A 15714-nucleotide genomic window follows, 5' to 3' on the forward strand; every position below is an offset into this window, starting at 1 on the left:
GGGGCGTGCAATTAGTAATGGTCCTGACCCATTTCCCATAGCAGGAGATTAATGAAACTTGGCACAGTTATTAGTCTTTCTCTTCATAGGAATCACCCAGAGTTATGCATTTCTCCCATCGTTTGATGCAGCTCTGGACACCGATTTTGTAGGACACCCCAGGTGGTCCTCCAACTGATGCCTCATCAATGGCACAAGAGGGACGACCAGGTCTGGGAGCTGTTTCCACAGACTTCCAGCCACGTTTGAATTCAGGATGCCAGCGTTTTACAAGGTCATATGATGGGGCATCATCACCATAAGTTTCATTTATTTCATCAAAAGTCTTCTTTGGTGTGCGTCCTTTCAAATACAAAAACCGGATCACTTGCGCGACACTCAACTGGTTCCATTTCACACCTGGTCCATTTCACACCTGACTAAGTTCAAACACCAGTAAATCAGAAACCACAATTAGTTCAGAGCTGTCTTTTGCAACATAACCCATAGAGATATGAATCATTACACATACAAAATTTCATTTAGATCAGACAACTGGAAGTGGGTCAGGACCATTACTTATTGCACGCCCCTCGTATGTCAGTATGTTGTCGATGTCAGTCAACAGCTTGAATAGCTGGGATTTAAAAACACGCATTTCACGCGGAGAATCTTACTTACCCAATTGAGTAGTTGACATGTGTTTTCATGAAAGTCTTTCATCATGTCCCCAAGTTTTAGATGTACCTGCATGTACCTGAACTTTAGTGCCATTGACTTGCCTACGGCATCGCCAGCATTTGCATATAACGCTCTGTTTTTCTCGTGAAAGATATGGCTTGTAGACGTCATCCTCACAGATGATAAGTTATGTTTCTTACTTATGTTAAGTAATGGATATCCTATCCGGTGTACTTACTTAATACAACATGTATATTCCTCACAGGAATTATTCATATACGTATTATATACCTATCACCGGCGTGTAAATATGCCAAATATGTATAAACGTAACTGACTGTCTTGCTGGTGTAGATATTATGTAGATATGTTTATACGTGTATAAGAACGTCTGTGTTATATTTTAGCTGTTACTGTCACAAGTCATGACATAAAAAACGATTGAAGCTGCTGCATATTAAAATGGTATTGAACTACGAGGGTGGTTCAAAAAGTAATGCCACTGGTTTTATAACAGGCTCATGTTTTCATCGAAAGAGTTGAAATTTGGCACAAATGTACAAGACTATATCCTCTTGAGATTGAGATATCTCAATTTGTGGTTCCGATTTTTATGAGCAACTGAGATGATTTTAAGATGACCACACCCTTAAAAGCTTGTCAGGAGATCAGTTCCTCTAGATCTTAACATTTTAAAACTAACATAGGAAGCTGAGATTGCACCTGTATAATAACAAATGTCTCTATAGATTACATGCCAAACTTCATGTTTGAACTGTCAACGGTTCATCTTTTACAGCCACTAGAATGGAGCGAATTGCTATATTACAGACAGTTTGATTAATAGCCAAATACGTGATTTGTTGAATAAAGGTTTTTGTAGACTGCTTTCTTATTAGCTGAAAGATGCGAAACTTGGCACAATTATTAACTGTTTTAAGATCAGGAAGTGTGTTAAGTTTGATTTTTCTCAGTTAATAAAAATAGTCGGTTATGGAAACTTTAAGCAGCCCACCCCTAATCCACCGCTAATTACGACCCTGACGACCTTACTTCAAACCAGGAACGAAAAAATAATAAGTGATTGTATATAAAAGTTAAAAATAGGCATGTGGCTTATAGAGAACTGCAACTTGATACATGTTCAATTTTACTTTCTTACAATAGCTAAAAGTGATTTAAAGACATTACCAATTGCACGTTAATTGACCCTCTAATTTCTTCCGACGGGATAACAAGGGTGTGGTCAACTTGAACTCAGCTCAGTCACTCAGAAAAATCTTAAAAACAAATTGAGATATGTCAATCTCAAGAGGACATATTCTTGTATCTTTGTGCCAAATTTCAACTCATTCGATGAAAAAATGAGCCTGTTATAAAACCAGTGGCATTACTTTTTGAACCGCCCTCGTATTTGTTTGTTTGCTGTGGATCCTTACTGTAGTCATAAATGCCAAAATAAAGTGAGGACCATGTCCCACCACATATGGGGGTCCTGGCCCATCTGGTTTATGTACCAATTTAAACGCACGTAACGTTCTGGAGACATACCACCGGAAATACAACAAACACACACACTTGTAACATTGCCTCCATCTTATAAAAGAGATAAAACACGTTACGGACAGGTGCTACATAAGCTTCAGCTAGTGTACAAGACACTTCAACTGCACATACACAGCCTTAGCCTCTGTGAAAACATGACGCCATTGCCATATTCATGTAATATTGCGTGTGTCCTAGGGGTAAGGTGTGCAGAACTTCACGTTTTTTGTGACATCTAACGTTATTCGGTGCCAGTTCCTCCTCTTAATCACAAGTTTCACACGGAAATGGTCATCGTTGGGCACGAAATGGCGACTATTTTGTTTTCGGGGTCCTCTCCGCGGAACAACTTTCCCGGAGCGATACAGCAAGCAGACAGTGCACCCACTGTCATTCGAAAAGTTGTTCCATAACACGTATACAAAAATCCTTGTGTTCTAGACTAGCAACGGAGTTCGACGTACCTTGTTTACAGTTGCGACTAGCCGTTCGAAGAGACGGACGTACACATTTCAGTTCCTCTGGTACTCTGCTCTGGTCCTAAGTTCAGACTCCTGACGATATGTCCAGAAGACGCGGCAGACGGAGACACGGGCGGTCACCTTTCCGTCCTATGTTCCCTCAGGCACAAAAGCTGGCAAGAACGCGTACGATGGACGTCAGCGGTACCTGAAGATAGCTGTGGTTTCCGCGATGCTACTCTTTGCTGTGACAGCGGTGAGTTTTCTACAACAACAGTTTATCATTTCACCACTTAAAACAGTAGTAGCTTTAGTATAGTAGCTTTAGTACACTACGGAATCCAGACACAATGTATAACAGAGCAGGCTAGGTAGGCTCTTGTTGCCTGTCTTTCTTACACTGAGTACGTTGATCCGATATATTGATTCTTTTCAATTGACTTGAGAAAATTTACAAAATTGGATAGAAAAGTGATTCGAAGAGGCCGAGTGAACAAGTCATGGAAACACAAGCCTTTATTCTGAATGAATGAACAAATGCATGAGTTCACTTTTTATAGGTAGCTGCTGTGACTATGACAGCACACTTCAACACCGACGTGGAAGCGACTTCCACCAACCTTCCCGAGGATCCCCCGTACCGAAGCTGGGGAGACAACCGAGCAGATGAACCCGACGGTCTCTCCGGGCAGAGCGGATGGGAAAGTGTCCGGGTGAAGCGCGACTTTGCTGTAGACGACTCTCAACATTATGGCGTTCCCGACAGCATGACCTCGACTGATGCCCCTCCATTGTTGGATGCCCCAACGATGTTGGATCCCGAGTCCACGACCCGTCCGACAGGTGACATGAAGAATGCCAAAGTTCCTGACCAGACGGAGACTCTCAAGTCTGAGGGCTGGAAAAGTTTCCGTGTTGAGGAGTTTTCCACGGGTGACGTTGACAGTCACACTCAGGTCCAAACGGTCCGGCCACAGCTTTCAGATGAAGAGTGGGATGGATACGAGGGCTGGAGCTTCACGGCCGAAGATACTAGTAACGGCAGCACCGGTACCGTCAGGGTTCGCCGCCGTGCGTCAAAGATCCCCGACGACTCCTCTCCAGAGACCAACGACAGCCCCGCCCCTAACATGACCCAGCTTGAGCTCAAACCGAACACTTCACTTGAGAGGAAAGCCAGCGGTGACATCGACAACACGGGCACTACCGCTATGGAGAATGTACGAATGATGAACACTACAAATTTGAATCTGTGCGTGCTGACCGACCGTATGAAGAGCCGCGAGAGAAAGCACTTGAGCCATGAAACGTATCAAGAAGGCCCGAGCTATCGTGCTGGTCGTGGTTGGTGTCCTGATAGCGGGAGTACACGTTCCTGACGTAAATTCCTCTGTGAAAACAGCCTTGACTTGTTCCAAACTTTGCTTATGAGGTGCTACATGTGAAATAACACTTCTCACAACTAAAAGTACGGATTATATTCTCCAAATGTTACCGGTGCTAAATCTATGATCCGATTGTACAAAAACTCACAGCTCTTGAATTACCATAGATGACATTTACTTGCATGCACGGATCCTTCTGGACTATGTCTAACCTCTATGTTACATGGTGATCTTTTGTAGTATTTGTCCCCAACACTGATGAAAATAAAAACAGGACAGCCTTGGTGGGAGACAGGTGTCTCTTACCTTTCCACGGAACCCAGTATCGTAATCTCGGCTGATGTTTCGTAATGTTTTTGTTTGTGTGCATGCGTGTGTGTGCATGTGCATGATGTTCAGCATGAAGGGCGAGTATAGTTTTCTGTGTGTTGACCTTGATCAGCACCAAGCACCAAGGACAGGTATGTTTGCCCTGTGTGTGGATGCTGTTCAGCACCAAGGACAGGTTTGATTGTATGTGATGATGGTGTTCAGAACCAGCGACAGATATGTTTCTCTATGTATGTGGATCTTGTTCAGCACCAAGGACAGGTATGTGGAAGGCGTTCAGCACCATTACATGTGTGTGTATGTGTTGATTACCAAGATGTTCCCCAGCCACTCACTACCTGTTTCAAATTATTTTTGCATAGAAGTTGAGCTTAAGTTTATCATCCTCTCTATCATTTAGGTGTGGTAGGAGGTTCATGGTTCGACCACCAAGGTGGTGGGTTCAACTACCAGTGTCTGCCGACCAACCCACAGTGGGGAATGTACCAAGATGGTGTCAAAGGGAACAAGCTTACATGTGGGGGGCTGAGTTTGAGTTGACCACAAACGGCTCCACCTCCCTTAACAACGAAAAGGCCAAGTGTGCGGTGTGCTACGTCCCAACCCGCGGCAGTAAATTGATGATCCCCGCCCGTAACACCTGCCCCACCGGCTGGACCCAGGAGTACCATGGGTACCTCATGGCTGGTTTCTGGGGCCACCCCGGCGTTACAGAGTTCGTCTGTGTGGATGAACAGCCCGATGCGGTAATGGGTACGAAGGTCAACGAGGATGGAACGCTTTTCTGTCCCGTGGAGGCCCGCTGTGTGTCCCTGCCGTGTCCTAACTATGTGGAAGGGAGGGAGCTCACCTGTGTCGTCTGCACAAAGTAGTACATTTATGTTAGACCTGGAAAATATATTTGTCTAATTGAGCTTAGTGACTGGTTTTAGATTTTTGTGTGTACATGTACATGTACACTTACAAAATTCAAAGCATGTCTGTGTATGAAGCAAAGTTTAAAATATGTATCAAGTTTCAGTTTGCAAAGAAGTATAATATTGTAGGCACTAGTAGTTAGAGAGTCATACAATGAAGTAAAGTTTGAAGTATTTTCTGTGGTATGCATATAATGATCACAAAACAGGATATCTGTCTTCAATAAGCAGTTCTATTTATTGTGTTCAATAATAATGCTGAAGCTGTGTTCTAAATACTGTTAATTCTATATGTATAAGCTGTTAGAACTGTTGAGCAGAGCACTATTAGAAGCTGTACAAATAAAGATTTTCTTTCGTATATTCCATGAACAGAAACCAGAACATTCAGAGACATTTAGCCGTACACACAAGTACAACTTGTTGACTCCCCACCGAGTAAATAGAAAGCAAAGATAAACACAACAGAGAAAAGAGTTTTCTAGTTTGTCAGACTACTCCATGTTGTTCATCAAAGCATACATCATTTAGTTATCTGTCAATTTTAGAAGCTGTAAAAATTCAACTTCTAACATGCCAGAAGTCAGTGACTGGGGTAGTGAAGGTATAATGGTCCAAGATTGTTGATTGTTACAAGATTGTGACTAGAATAACAATTACCGAACACAAATGAATAGATATTGTCACAGGAAATGTTGTACATCAAATGACAAAAAAATAGTGGTTCCAAATTTACAAATGTTATAGGAACCTAGTTCATCTACAATGAAAGTAACTAAAGTCTACTCAAAGCAAATATCAAAAGAAGTTGGCCTAGCCTTAAATTTAGTTGTACCTGGTGCTAATAGTAATACAAAAGCAAACACATCTCAGTAATAAGCACATACATTCACATAAAGATTATAGAAATATATAGATTTGATGCAGGATACTTTTATGTACAATCAAAGGCACTCTTCATCTGTCAGTCCTGGGCTGACTATGGCCTGCCTGCAACAGAAAACAACAATACTTTAGTCTTGACATCTATTAAATTATAGTCTTCTGTAAGCTACTTACAGGATGAATAGATGAATACATCGTAACATTCTTTGTTCATTATTACAACATATGGTGGGAGCTTTGAATAAAGAAGCAAACATGTAACAAGTTGTCCTATGTACTACAGTTATATGTGTATAACCAGTTGCTACTGTGTGCCTGTGAACAGGTGTGCTATACTAGTAAAGATGCGTTGATGAAGGTTAGATATCCAGGTAATTAGATACGCTAAATAGCAATTACTCAAGTATCTGGACATGATTTTGGAAACAGACATTTCAGATAACATCCATTATCTTTCGTCAGATACTCATGGATGCATCACCTTGTAGTCAAGCAAAAACTAGTACCATTTGTAGGTGATACAAAGGCTTTAATAAAAAAAAAGGGGAAAACATTCATAATAACATGATTCTTTCATTAATTTCCATTTGCAAATTTCAAAAGTACAATTTGTTAAAAGAGGACAACTTCTGGACAGAAAACCAAGGGAAAGTCTAAAAATGAATTGAGATTTCTCTAATACAGTAGAAGCCAGTTAATTGCACAACAGATTAATGCACACTTCTGTTATATGCACAGAATCCCCAAATCCCGAACCAGTGTGGTTCAGCTGAATAACTTTGCATTATTGCACCAGCCAGATAATTGCAAATACGCTGGCAAATAGGCTGTGCAATTAAATGGCTTCTAGTACCATAGCTAGGAATGATGTCCACACAACGTTTACATACCCAGTGTGTGCTCTGAGGGGGGCCTGGGGAGTGCATGTGGCAGTGTGCACCCCGGGCCCTTCCTGAGCAAGTGTTGTGGAGGAAGGTTCTCCTGGTGAGGAAGGAAACCACTGTCAGTCGCACTGGTTTCTTCAAGTGTCACATGACAAACTCTTATTTCGGTTACACACAAAATCATACATCTGATGCACAACAACTTTCATCAATTAAAAAGGTCCTATTTCAACTGGAAATGTTAAGTGCACATGTTGGACTGATGATTAGGACTCTAACTAAAAAAATCATGCTTTCTGCATACATGTAGTTCAGTGTTATACATCCCACATGGCCACCTTTGTAATGGCTACATTTTCACACACTGTTTCACACACCTTATCCAGGCTGGGCCCTTGATTCTTCCTAAGCACTGCAGAAAGATCAGGGGCCTGTCCACTCTGTAGCTGGGCAGCCAAACCCTGGAACAAAACAGAATGGTTACTAATACTAGTAGGTATTTTTTTAGCAAAAATGCACAAAGTGAAGAAGGAACAACTTGAATCACATTTAAACCATCTGTCATCATTGTAATATCATCAAACTTTACTTAGTTAGTCATATTAATCATATTTAGACCCTCATTGTTTCATATCAAGCCTATATACATGGTCGCAGTTGGTCCCAACTTCTAATTTGTAACATAAGCAGTTGTCCCTAACTAAGTAGGTTGTAGATTTCTGTTCATTGACCTTTTATTACATCAGTTATCTAAAACCCTTTTCAAGTTATTTCTAGTAATTTCGGTAGAAATAAATGTCTCTTACATCGTAGCTAACTAATTACTTTCACATTCCTAGTAATATCTGAGTCTGACTTGTAGATCTGACCTTTGACACCGTGGAGATGGAGTTGGGTGACATGCTCTGTGCCTGAGACAGCTGTGTCAGGAGCTGCTGGATGTGGTCAGCCGTCATGGGGAGGGCAGGGGTGGCCGGACAGGGCGGCTCCGAGGCACCTGATGACCGCTCCGAGTTCAGGTAAGGGTGGGCCAGCAGGTCCGCAGTGGACGGTCGGTTGTAGGGGTCCCGTATCAGACATTTCTGGGTGGGGGCAAATACAGAACATGGTCAGTACTAAAGAACTCAAGTCTCTAAGTTAAGAATACATTACGAACATTTACTAAGTTTTAACTAAATAATGTACGTAAATAACCTTGGTCATTCAGATTTGACAGCAAATTACAAAACTTGTAAAATGCCATGTTGGAGTTGTGGTCTGAAAGTGTGGTCTATCTTTTTCCATCAAAATCTGTCAAAAATATCTACACATCATGTTCATCAATTCATGGTCCACAACAAAGTTGAAAATGATTGACTCAAGTCTGGTTTAAAGCAAATACAAGACACCACTAAGAACTGCCAACTTCTAAGAACTGTCTGTCATACCTTCAGCATATCCAGGAGCAGTTTGTTCTTGATGGGAGGGAACTGGATCTCATAGTTTGGGTCCACGATGGCCTGGAGCTTGGCGAAGTGGTTGGGGATGTGCTGGAACGGAGTCTTACCATACACCATGTAGTACAGGATACAGCCCAGGGACCACACGTCACTACGGCAGTTGATCTGTACAAGAGGAAAGGTCATCATTTGTACAGCATTCCCGTTTTCTAACAGGAGAATATCTGAAGACACATGTACCAATAAGACCATACAAAGATTCCAACCAAAATCGTTCCATAGCTACTATTGCTTGACAGTAGGCACGTTTTGTTCCACCCTTAGCTTAAGGCTTAGAACTGGATTTTTTTATTCATTTGCACTGAACTGGATTTTATCGGAATAACAACAAAATTCTGGTGGTGACCAAGGAGCTACAGATGCAGAAATGTTTGCGGTGGTTTTATGTCTGCAGTTTTTTTGATGGCCACTTCACTGCAGAGTTAAAACCACCGTGAACATTTTTCCATTATAGCGACTACAGTCTAATGGCTCTACCGCGAACTTAAAACCACAGCAAACATGCAAAAGTAATTCCCAGGAAAACTTTGCATTTACAGTATTTTTTTTCTGCATGTTTCCATGATTTTCAAGTGTCAGAGTGAGGAATACTGAACTTGGTTCTTCATACACATACCTTGAACAACTTCTTACTGTTGCCGTCTCGGTACTGAGCAGGATTGTACTCCCTGATGGTCTCAGGGGACATGTAGTTCAGCGTGCCCACTTGCTGGTCCTTTATCACACTGGTTTTGTCACTCTGGATGGCATTGGCAATCCCAAAGTCTATCAACTTCAGGTCACCATCCACAAACAGGAAGTTGGCGGGTTTCAGGTCACTGTGGACAATGCCTGCAAAAAGGAGGACAGAAAGGTAAGGCTGGAAAGATATCTCAGCAATACACAAACCAAATACATGTACAAATAGAGTTGTACTAGGACATTATCAACGTTCAACAATGTTTGTGCAGAACATAGAATATACCATCCCAAGTGTGTATCCTCTCCATCATCACAGTATTCTATCTTTTTCAGTTTACATACGGTTGGAATTTGTATGATTGGTTCTGTGCCAAAGATTATAATTGTGCTGACTTGCAGGAGTTGCCACAAATTCTACAGATGAATTCTGTTGTTTGACACAGTGCCTGATGAGTATCTATACTGTAACTTGCTGTGCCAACCTTACATAGTTATGATGTTCAGCAGGCTCATAAGATAAGGCTTGCAACAACTTGTACAAAGGATAAGAAAACATTAGTAATCCCCACCCTGTCTGTGAATGGTGTCCACAGCCTCCAGCATGTGTCTCCAGTAGAACCACAGCACGTCGTCAGCGATGCTGCCCTGCTGTTTCTTCTTGTTCCTGAGGAACGTGGCCAGGTCCACACTTCCCTTCTCCATCACCAGCACGATACGCTCCTCAGTCACTTCACTGCAAGTGGAGAAAACTGGTTTACTACTGACTCAAGTTTTTATGGAAAAAAAAATCTCAACATCTAAATTCTAATTCTAAACCACTTTCAAAATTATTTGGTTTTGCTCTTTCTCCTGTTTTTGTGCACCTTTCTTTCTCAAACATTTTCATGATTTGGTTTTCTTTCTTCCTCCCAGCAGAAAAGGTTTCTGGAAAAGGCTTGGCTGGCTACCTGGGCTAGTTGTCACGTCAGGCTACTCAAATACCCCCATTCATAGCCCCAATTCTTTTCACTCGCATACACTACTTTTGGGCAAGCCTAATGGTATAGTACTGTATTTTATGTGAGTAGCTTGACTCAAGGCTAGAGGGAAAACATTCTGCATTTGTGCAAAAATGTTGCCTTTCTAGTTTTCTTTCTCAATTTGAAAAAGGCTTCATCAAGCACCAGTTTCTAATGCTAATCTGAAGAAAACAAGCTGACTTACAAGTCATAAAGTTTGATGACTCTTGGGCTGTGTTGGAGGTTGGACAGATGGGTGATCTCATTGATGTAGCCCTGCACGGTTGTCTCATCAGCCTCCTCAAGATTCACCAGCTTCAGTGCATATACCTTCCCTTTCTCATCGTACACCTGGTACACCTGTACAGAACAACTCATATCAAACACCTTCCCTTTCTCATCATACACCTGGTACACCTGTACAGAACAACTCATATCAAACACCTTCCCTTTCTCATCATACACCTGGTACACCTGTACAGAACAACTCATATCAAACACCCGGGCAGCACATTTTGCTTTCATGAAACACCTGATACAGCTGTAACCAAAACTTAATATCAAACACATGGGCAACACATTCTCTTCCTCATGATACACTTGCAAGTATAATGAATGCTAACTTTCATACTTACATTAAAATCTTCCACAAAAGCATGTTCTATTCAATATCATCTGTGCCTGGTCATCAAGTTTTTCAATGCCTGAATCCTGTAATTAAACTGTCCAAGACAGGTGACGTATTCCTCACCTTACTTGACCCTCCCTTCCCGATGATACTCAGTATACGGAACGGTTTCCCCTTCACATATATGAGGTCACTCCTTTCTGCAGGAGCACAAGGCATCCTGGGAGTTGCAAACTGAGGCTGAGGGGGTGGAGCCACCTGCTGGAAGTTCTGGCTGCGTGGCTGTTGAATCTGCTGCTGGGCCCCCGGCAGACTAGCAGATGGTGTGAAGAACCCAGGCATACTTCATAGGGAAAGAAAAAATCTGTTGAAATCATTGAGAGACTGGCCACCAAAAAGAGGACATTCTCTATATTATGATATACTATATAGAACATAAATGTTGTCTCATAAAGGAAAGTTCAGAACATTTTTGCACCCGTCCCCACATTCCCACTTCATTTTCATGCTATGTACAGCATACTACAGCATACTATTTTGACTACCGTTATCTTCAATAACAGTACGACAACCTAAGTTACAGTACATGTAGCAAAAGAGATTTAAGTATCACTCACGTGTTCTGGTTCCCAATGTTTGGTGTGGGCATTTGAGAGTTTTTAGGCACAACAGTTGGTCCTGTAGCTGTTCTACTCCCGGTCCCAAGCTGCATAGAGCCTTGCCCCCCTGACATCTCGTGAGGCACCCCACCTGTGTGCATACTGGTACTTCTTACTTCAGGAACGGCACTTGGCATCTTGGGTTCTTGATGAGCATGTTGAGAAGGAAGTAGCTCTATTGTCTTATTTCCAGGTGGTAGGTTCCTTGAGACATGAGGAATATGCATTTGAGGGGCCAGGGCACCTGGCACCTGTATGGGATTGAAAGCGACTGTAGCTGCATCAGCTGTGTCAGATGAACTCACCACTTTGGCAGACGGCAGCTGCCTCTCTGGAAAGCTGACCACTGTGTTTGTGGGAGAAATGCTGTGAGCTTTCCTAGCACTGTCTGTGACCTGGTTTGTATCTGTTGAGTGATGTCCAGGATTAGATACAAGTGGAGCTTTACTGGTCTCTCTCAGTGGTTCAGTTGGTTTGTTACTAGTTGTGTTCTCAGTTGGACTTGCCTCTTTGGTGGGCATCTGGCCACGTGGTGTTGTGTGTGACAACAGGGAGGAAGACTTGGAGAATCTGCACAACGATAGTCCTTTAAAAGTTTTTGAGTCATTTATAGTGGTGTTTGTGTTTGACTCTGGGCTGACTTTCCTTCCTGTTAACGGGAGAGGAGGTTTTGCTTTTGCTGCTGAAGTGTCCGTTCCTTCTGTTGGGGGACTGACGTTCTTCAGGGGACGGACTCCAAGGAAACAGTCGGTGTCGTCTGAGTCATCGTCATCATCCGCGTTCTCCGCAGACATCTCACGTAGCTTTGGTAGGGAACTGCGTTTAACCCTCAGTGGCACACGGGCAGGTTGTCTGAGGAAATAAGGACAACTCTGGAAAACTCACATACCGATCAACAATGCAAGACAACACACTATATTAAGATGACTACTGGACTGACTAACAAGCTAGAAATCAACAATAGCCAAACAACTTATGCTATCTGAGGGCACAATATCATTACTTTCAAAAGCTATTTGGCTATCATGAAGATTGAAGGTGTGTTAAAGATACTAGATCTTAAGAATTTCTACTTTCTTCAAGTATTAAATCCAAAATAGGCATGATGGATACACATACCTTTTGTTTGCATTGGGCCCTTCTGTGTGGCTGGTTACCACACGTTGGGTCTGAGAATGGGGTGTGTGCAGTTCTCGTCCTGGCAGCTTGGAGGCGCTCCATGTGGACCGTGAAAGCTGCAGTGAAAAATGACAGTCTTTACATTTGCTTAATAGTTCTATAGTTTGATCTTTGCTTCCATAGACGTAGCCATAGCCATAAAAGATTTGAAGTGTGTGGAACTAAAAGATAGTAACTCAGAAGCCATTCAAGTAGGTACAGGTTCATTGTATAAATACAGTACCTGGGGTGGTTTCTCCCTATGACCCCATAGGAGGGGCAGGGTGTCATTTTCATCCAAACTGCTGCTGCCACCACTGTCATTCCTGCAGCCCCCTGGCTTCTGGAACACTATGGTAGAGTCCACAGCTACAACACTGGGGGAAGGGTTCACTGTAGTCTGGCTTGGGGGAGGTTGCAGCTTTGTCAGTGTTGGAGCCTTTGTTTTAACTGCACTAAAAGATGGCTGCACACTGTCTGGATAACATATTCCTAAAAAAAAATGGCAAGCTGAAATGTTTTTTTGAAATGATTACAGAATGTTGTTGAACATGGGAAGGACTAGGAAGAATGTGTTTTGTGTGGTGAAAATACTGTTAGTGCTCAGTTCAAGAGTTCGTGCATGTTATTTATGATTTTATACATTATGTGGTACTTCATGTGTCAGAAAATTGTACACCTCAGTGATTTTCTCAGATTTGATCAAATCATTATAGACAAGGCCCCTTACCCAAGGCATTTTCCTTGTCCTCCATGAGTAGTTTCTCCTTGTTGCCCAGCCTGATGAGGGCAGTGTTCAGCATCTCCGTGGGCTCAGCTCCCACATCCAGGCCTTTCTGTAGGATACTCTGAGCCTTTTCTTCTCTGCCTGGAATAAACAGCAGTGTTAGGACTATTGCAAAAAGACTAAAACTGGGGGACATCATGGCAAGTAAAGAAACATTGGTGAAGAGGGTCAAAATTACAATCCGACAGTGAGTAAGGTAGTACATGTAATACAGAGGTTTAGATTACATCAGTTCTAAATCTAATACCAGCAATTTCCTCAGTCCTTACCTCGGCTCAGCTCGAACTGTGCAGCAGCTACATGAACAAATGCAAATGTCTTGGCATTCACGCGGGCAAACTTGAAACCTGTCTGCCCGTCCTCTTCATTATGATCTCTGGAAAAAAACATTTGCCCATAATTTCCTTATCATTGATTTAACAATATCATGATCACTTTTTACATACTGTTCCAAAGCACAATTTAATATAAATGCAGCCATTATGCAGGTATAGGTAACTTAAAGCTTGTCTCTTTGCAAGGATGTCAGCACTACAATATGAACTGTCAACTGTTTCTCCTAAAGTTTCTTTTCTATTATTTAATTTTGGAACTATTCGGACCAACACTTACCCCTTGATGTGAGCCAGCTGTATGAGGATCTTGGCATAGCTCTCGTCTCTCCGACACAGCTCCACCGGCATGTGGTGCAGTGCCTTGTCGTACACCGACAGCAGGTATGTGTACCGCGCCTGCGGGCTGCTGAAGCTGGTCCGACCCTGGGCCTGGGTCAGGAACTCCAGCCAATCAGAAGGCTTGTTACCTGCCGCTGAGATGCGGTCTATCCAGGAGGTGTGGTCTGAGGGGGCAGGAAGTAGACTACTGTAAATTCATCTATTTTCATGGGGATTAAATTTCACGGCAGAAGTGTAAAGCACTCTTTCATGCTGTTTTATGTTCACAGTCACAATAATGATGTACTCTAGCACAAATAGATCAAAAACATTTTGGCATAATGTTGCAGTGGAGAGGCGCCACAAAAATAAAACTGCAGACATTAAAAGATTTACGGTAACGGTAACCGTTCAACCTCTAATAGAACAGAAGAAAATTCAACAGTTCAACTCCTTTGGCAAACAATATTTTGGGCAATGTCTATTGCTGAAAAGAAGCGTGATTGCACCCACCTGTGAGATTGTAGGTGCCCGTGCCTGTGAGGTTCCCGGTGTTGTTAGTGTCGTCCCTCTCATCACGACTGTAGATACTCTGCAGACGGCTCTGCAGGGACTTCAGGCGCGACATGTTGTGTCGGTCACTCTCCTCAACCTGAAGTCAAACATAAACATTTTCAATCGACCTAGGCGTATCTTATGTATGACATGACAGGAACACCTTTGCCGGACTCTGGCGTGCCGGATTCTGGCAATCACCAGAGGCAAAGAAATTTATTCACTGAAGATTTACGAAACATCCTGTCAACTCGCCCTCTCAACATCAGCCTTAAAGGTAATTTTCAAATTCAAATTATATAACTAGTAACCTGACATATTACCATCTATTGATAACAAAACTATTCTGAATCCAAATCTCTTTGTGATATACAAATCTTTTCTGAATAAACGAAATAAACGAAATACTACATGTAGTACATTATAAGGATATTACTATGTGCCAAAGCCAGGTTGGACAACTATAGTATAAAAGCGAATTTCTCACAATTTGTTCAGACAAGCGACATCATGATGGGTCATGCATGCGTTTGGACATCATGCAGAACCTGGTAGATCAAGGAGGTTTTTAACCTCCTTGGGTAGATCACAGACACGGGAGAAAATCATACGGTTTCCCATATCTGCTTAGCCTGGTTACCAAACCCCAGCCCGATCTCAAGTATCTATCGTGCAGGGTATATAAATTTTTGAGGTTGGGGTATGGTATCCAGGCTAAATCTGCTGTGCATCATGATTCATGCAAGATTGCCGAACGAACGGCACTCATGCGCTACTAGGTATAAACATACATGTCCAAAACATTCCATGGTCCCAGAAATTATTCATACATACCTAAACAGGAAAATACGTTCCGTTGAGACGCAGAAACCAGACACAAATCTGCAAAAACTGGAAATCTTCAGATGCACGAAAACAACTCAGTCCGAGTCCACCATTTTGTTTTCCTCAACTTGCTCCGCGCTGATTGGTCTATCCTAAACAAGTGACTGAAACGGCTTTTGTGATTGGTCAGTTTGTGGAATGGTA

At 42.4% G+C, this 15714-nt stretch overlaps 3 protein-coding genes across 4 annotated transcripts; 2 read left to right on the top strand and 1 right to left on the bottom strand.

Annotated features, from left to right (window-relative positions):
* The first annotated feature begins 1255 nt into the window (after positions 1–1255).
* LOC118422420 lies at positions 1256–5035 on the top strand. Its single transcript, XM_035829984.1, has 2 exons — positions 1256–2922; positions 3227–5035. The coding sequence occupies exons 1-2, from the start codon at positions 2899–2901 to the stop codon at positions 4043–4045; spliced, it is 843 nt and encodes a 280-aa protein (XP_035685877.1). The 5' UTR covers positions 1256–2898; the 3' UTR covers positions 4046–5035.
* Positions 4897–5253, top strand: LOC118422154. Its single transcript, XM_035829671.1, has one exon. It carries the CDS (start codon positions 4897–4899, stop codon positions 5251–5253), a length of 357 nt encoding a protein of 118 aa, XP_035685564.1.
* A 258-nt stretch (positions 5254–5511) lies between these two features.
* On the bottom strand, positions 5512–15690 carry LOC118422419 (dual specificity protein kinase TTK-like). Of its 2 annotated transcripts, XM_035829982.1 has the most exons (17): positions 15520–15690; positions 14644–14782; positions 14090–14315; positions 13747–13853; positions 13421–13558; positions 12935–13182; positions 12652–12767; positions 11491–12384; positions 10997–11216; positions 10451–10605; positions 9817–9980; positions 9183–9397; positions 8495–8671; positions 7937–8149; positions 7445–7528; positions 7074–7164; positions 5512–6288 (listed from the first exon to the last, which is right to left on the bottom strand). In XM_035829982.1, exons 2-17 carry the CDS (start codon positions 14756–14758, stop codon positions 6278–6280), a joined length of 3174 nt encoding a protein of 1057 aa, XP_035685875.1. In that variant the 5' UTR covers positions 14759–14782; positions 15520–15690; the 3' UTR covers positions 5512–6277. The 2 variants fall into 2 exon arrangements, with proteins under 2 accessions (XP_035685875.1, XP_035685876.1); XM_035829983.1 differs by lacking the exon at positions 7074–7164.
* Positions 15691–15714: the final 24 nt, after the last annotated feature.

The sequence above is a fragment of the Branchiostoma floridae genome, chromosome 9 (genome assembly GCF_000003815.2).
Source record: "Branchiostoma floridae strain S238N-H82 chromosome 9, Bfl_VNyyK, whole genome shotgun sequence".
In the NCBI taxonomy this organism is placed as follows: domain Eukaryota; kingdom Metazoa; phylum Chordata; class Leptocardii; order Amphioxiformes; family Branchiostomatidae; genus Branchiostoma; species Branchiostoma floridae.

What these genes read in the sequence shown, in the direction of transcription:
- LOC118422419 (XM_035829982.1), bottom strand. Translation starts at nt 14,758, where the DNA reads ATGTCGCGCCTGAAGTCCCTGCAGAGCCGTCTGCAGAGTATCTACAGT. An exon ending in GGGCCCAATGCAAACAAAAG is followed by an intron (nt 12,385 to 12,651) that starts GTATGTGTATCC and finishes TTATTTCCTCAG; the next exon opens with ACAACCTGCCCGTGTGCCAC. An exon ending in AAGGGCCCAGCCTGGATAAG is followed by an intron (nt 7,165 to 7,444) that starts GTGTGTGAAACA and finishes CTTCCTCACCAG; the next exon opens with GAGAACCTTCCTCCACAACA.
- LOC118422154 (XM_035829671.1), top strand. Translation starts at nt 4,897, where the DNA reads ATGTGGGGGGCTGAGTTTGAGTTGACCACAAACGGCTCCACCTCCCTT.
- LOC118422420 (XM_035829984.1), top strand. Translation starts at nt 2,899, where the DNA reads ATGCTACTCTTTGCTGTGACAGCG. An exon ending in TACTCTTTGCTGTGACAGCG is followed by an intron (nt 2,923 to 3,226) that starts GTGAGTTTTCTA and finishes CACTTTTTATAG; the next exon opens with GTAGCTGCTGTGACTATGAC.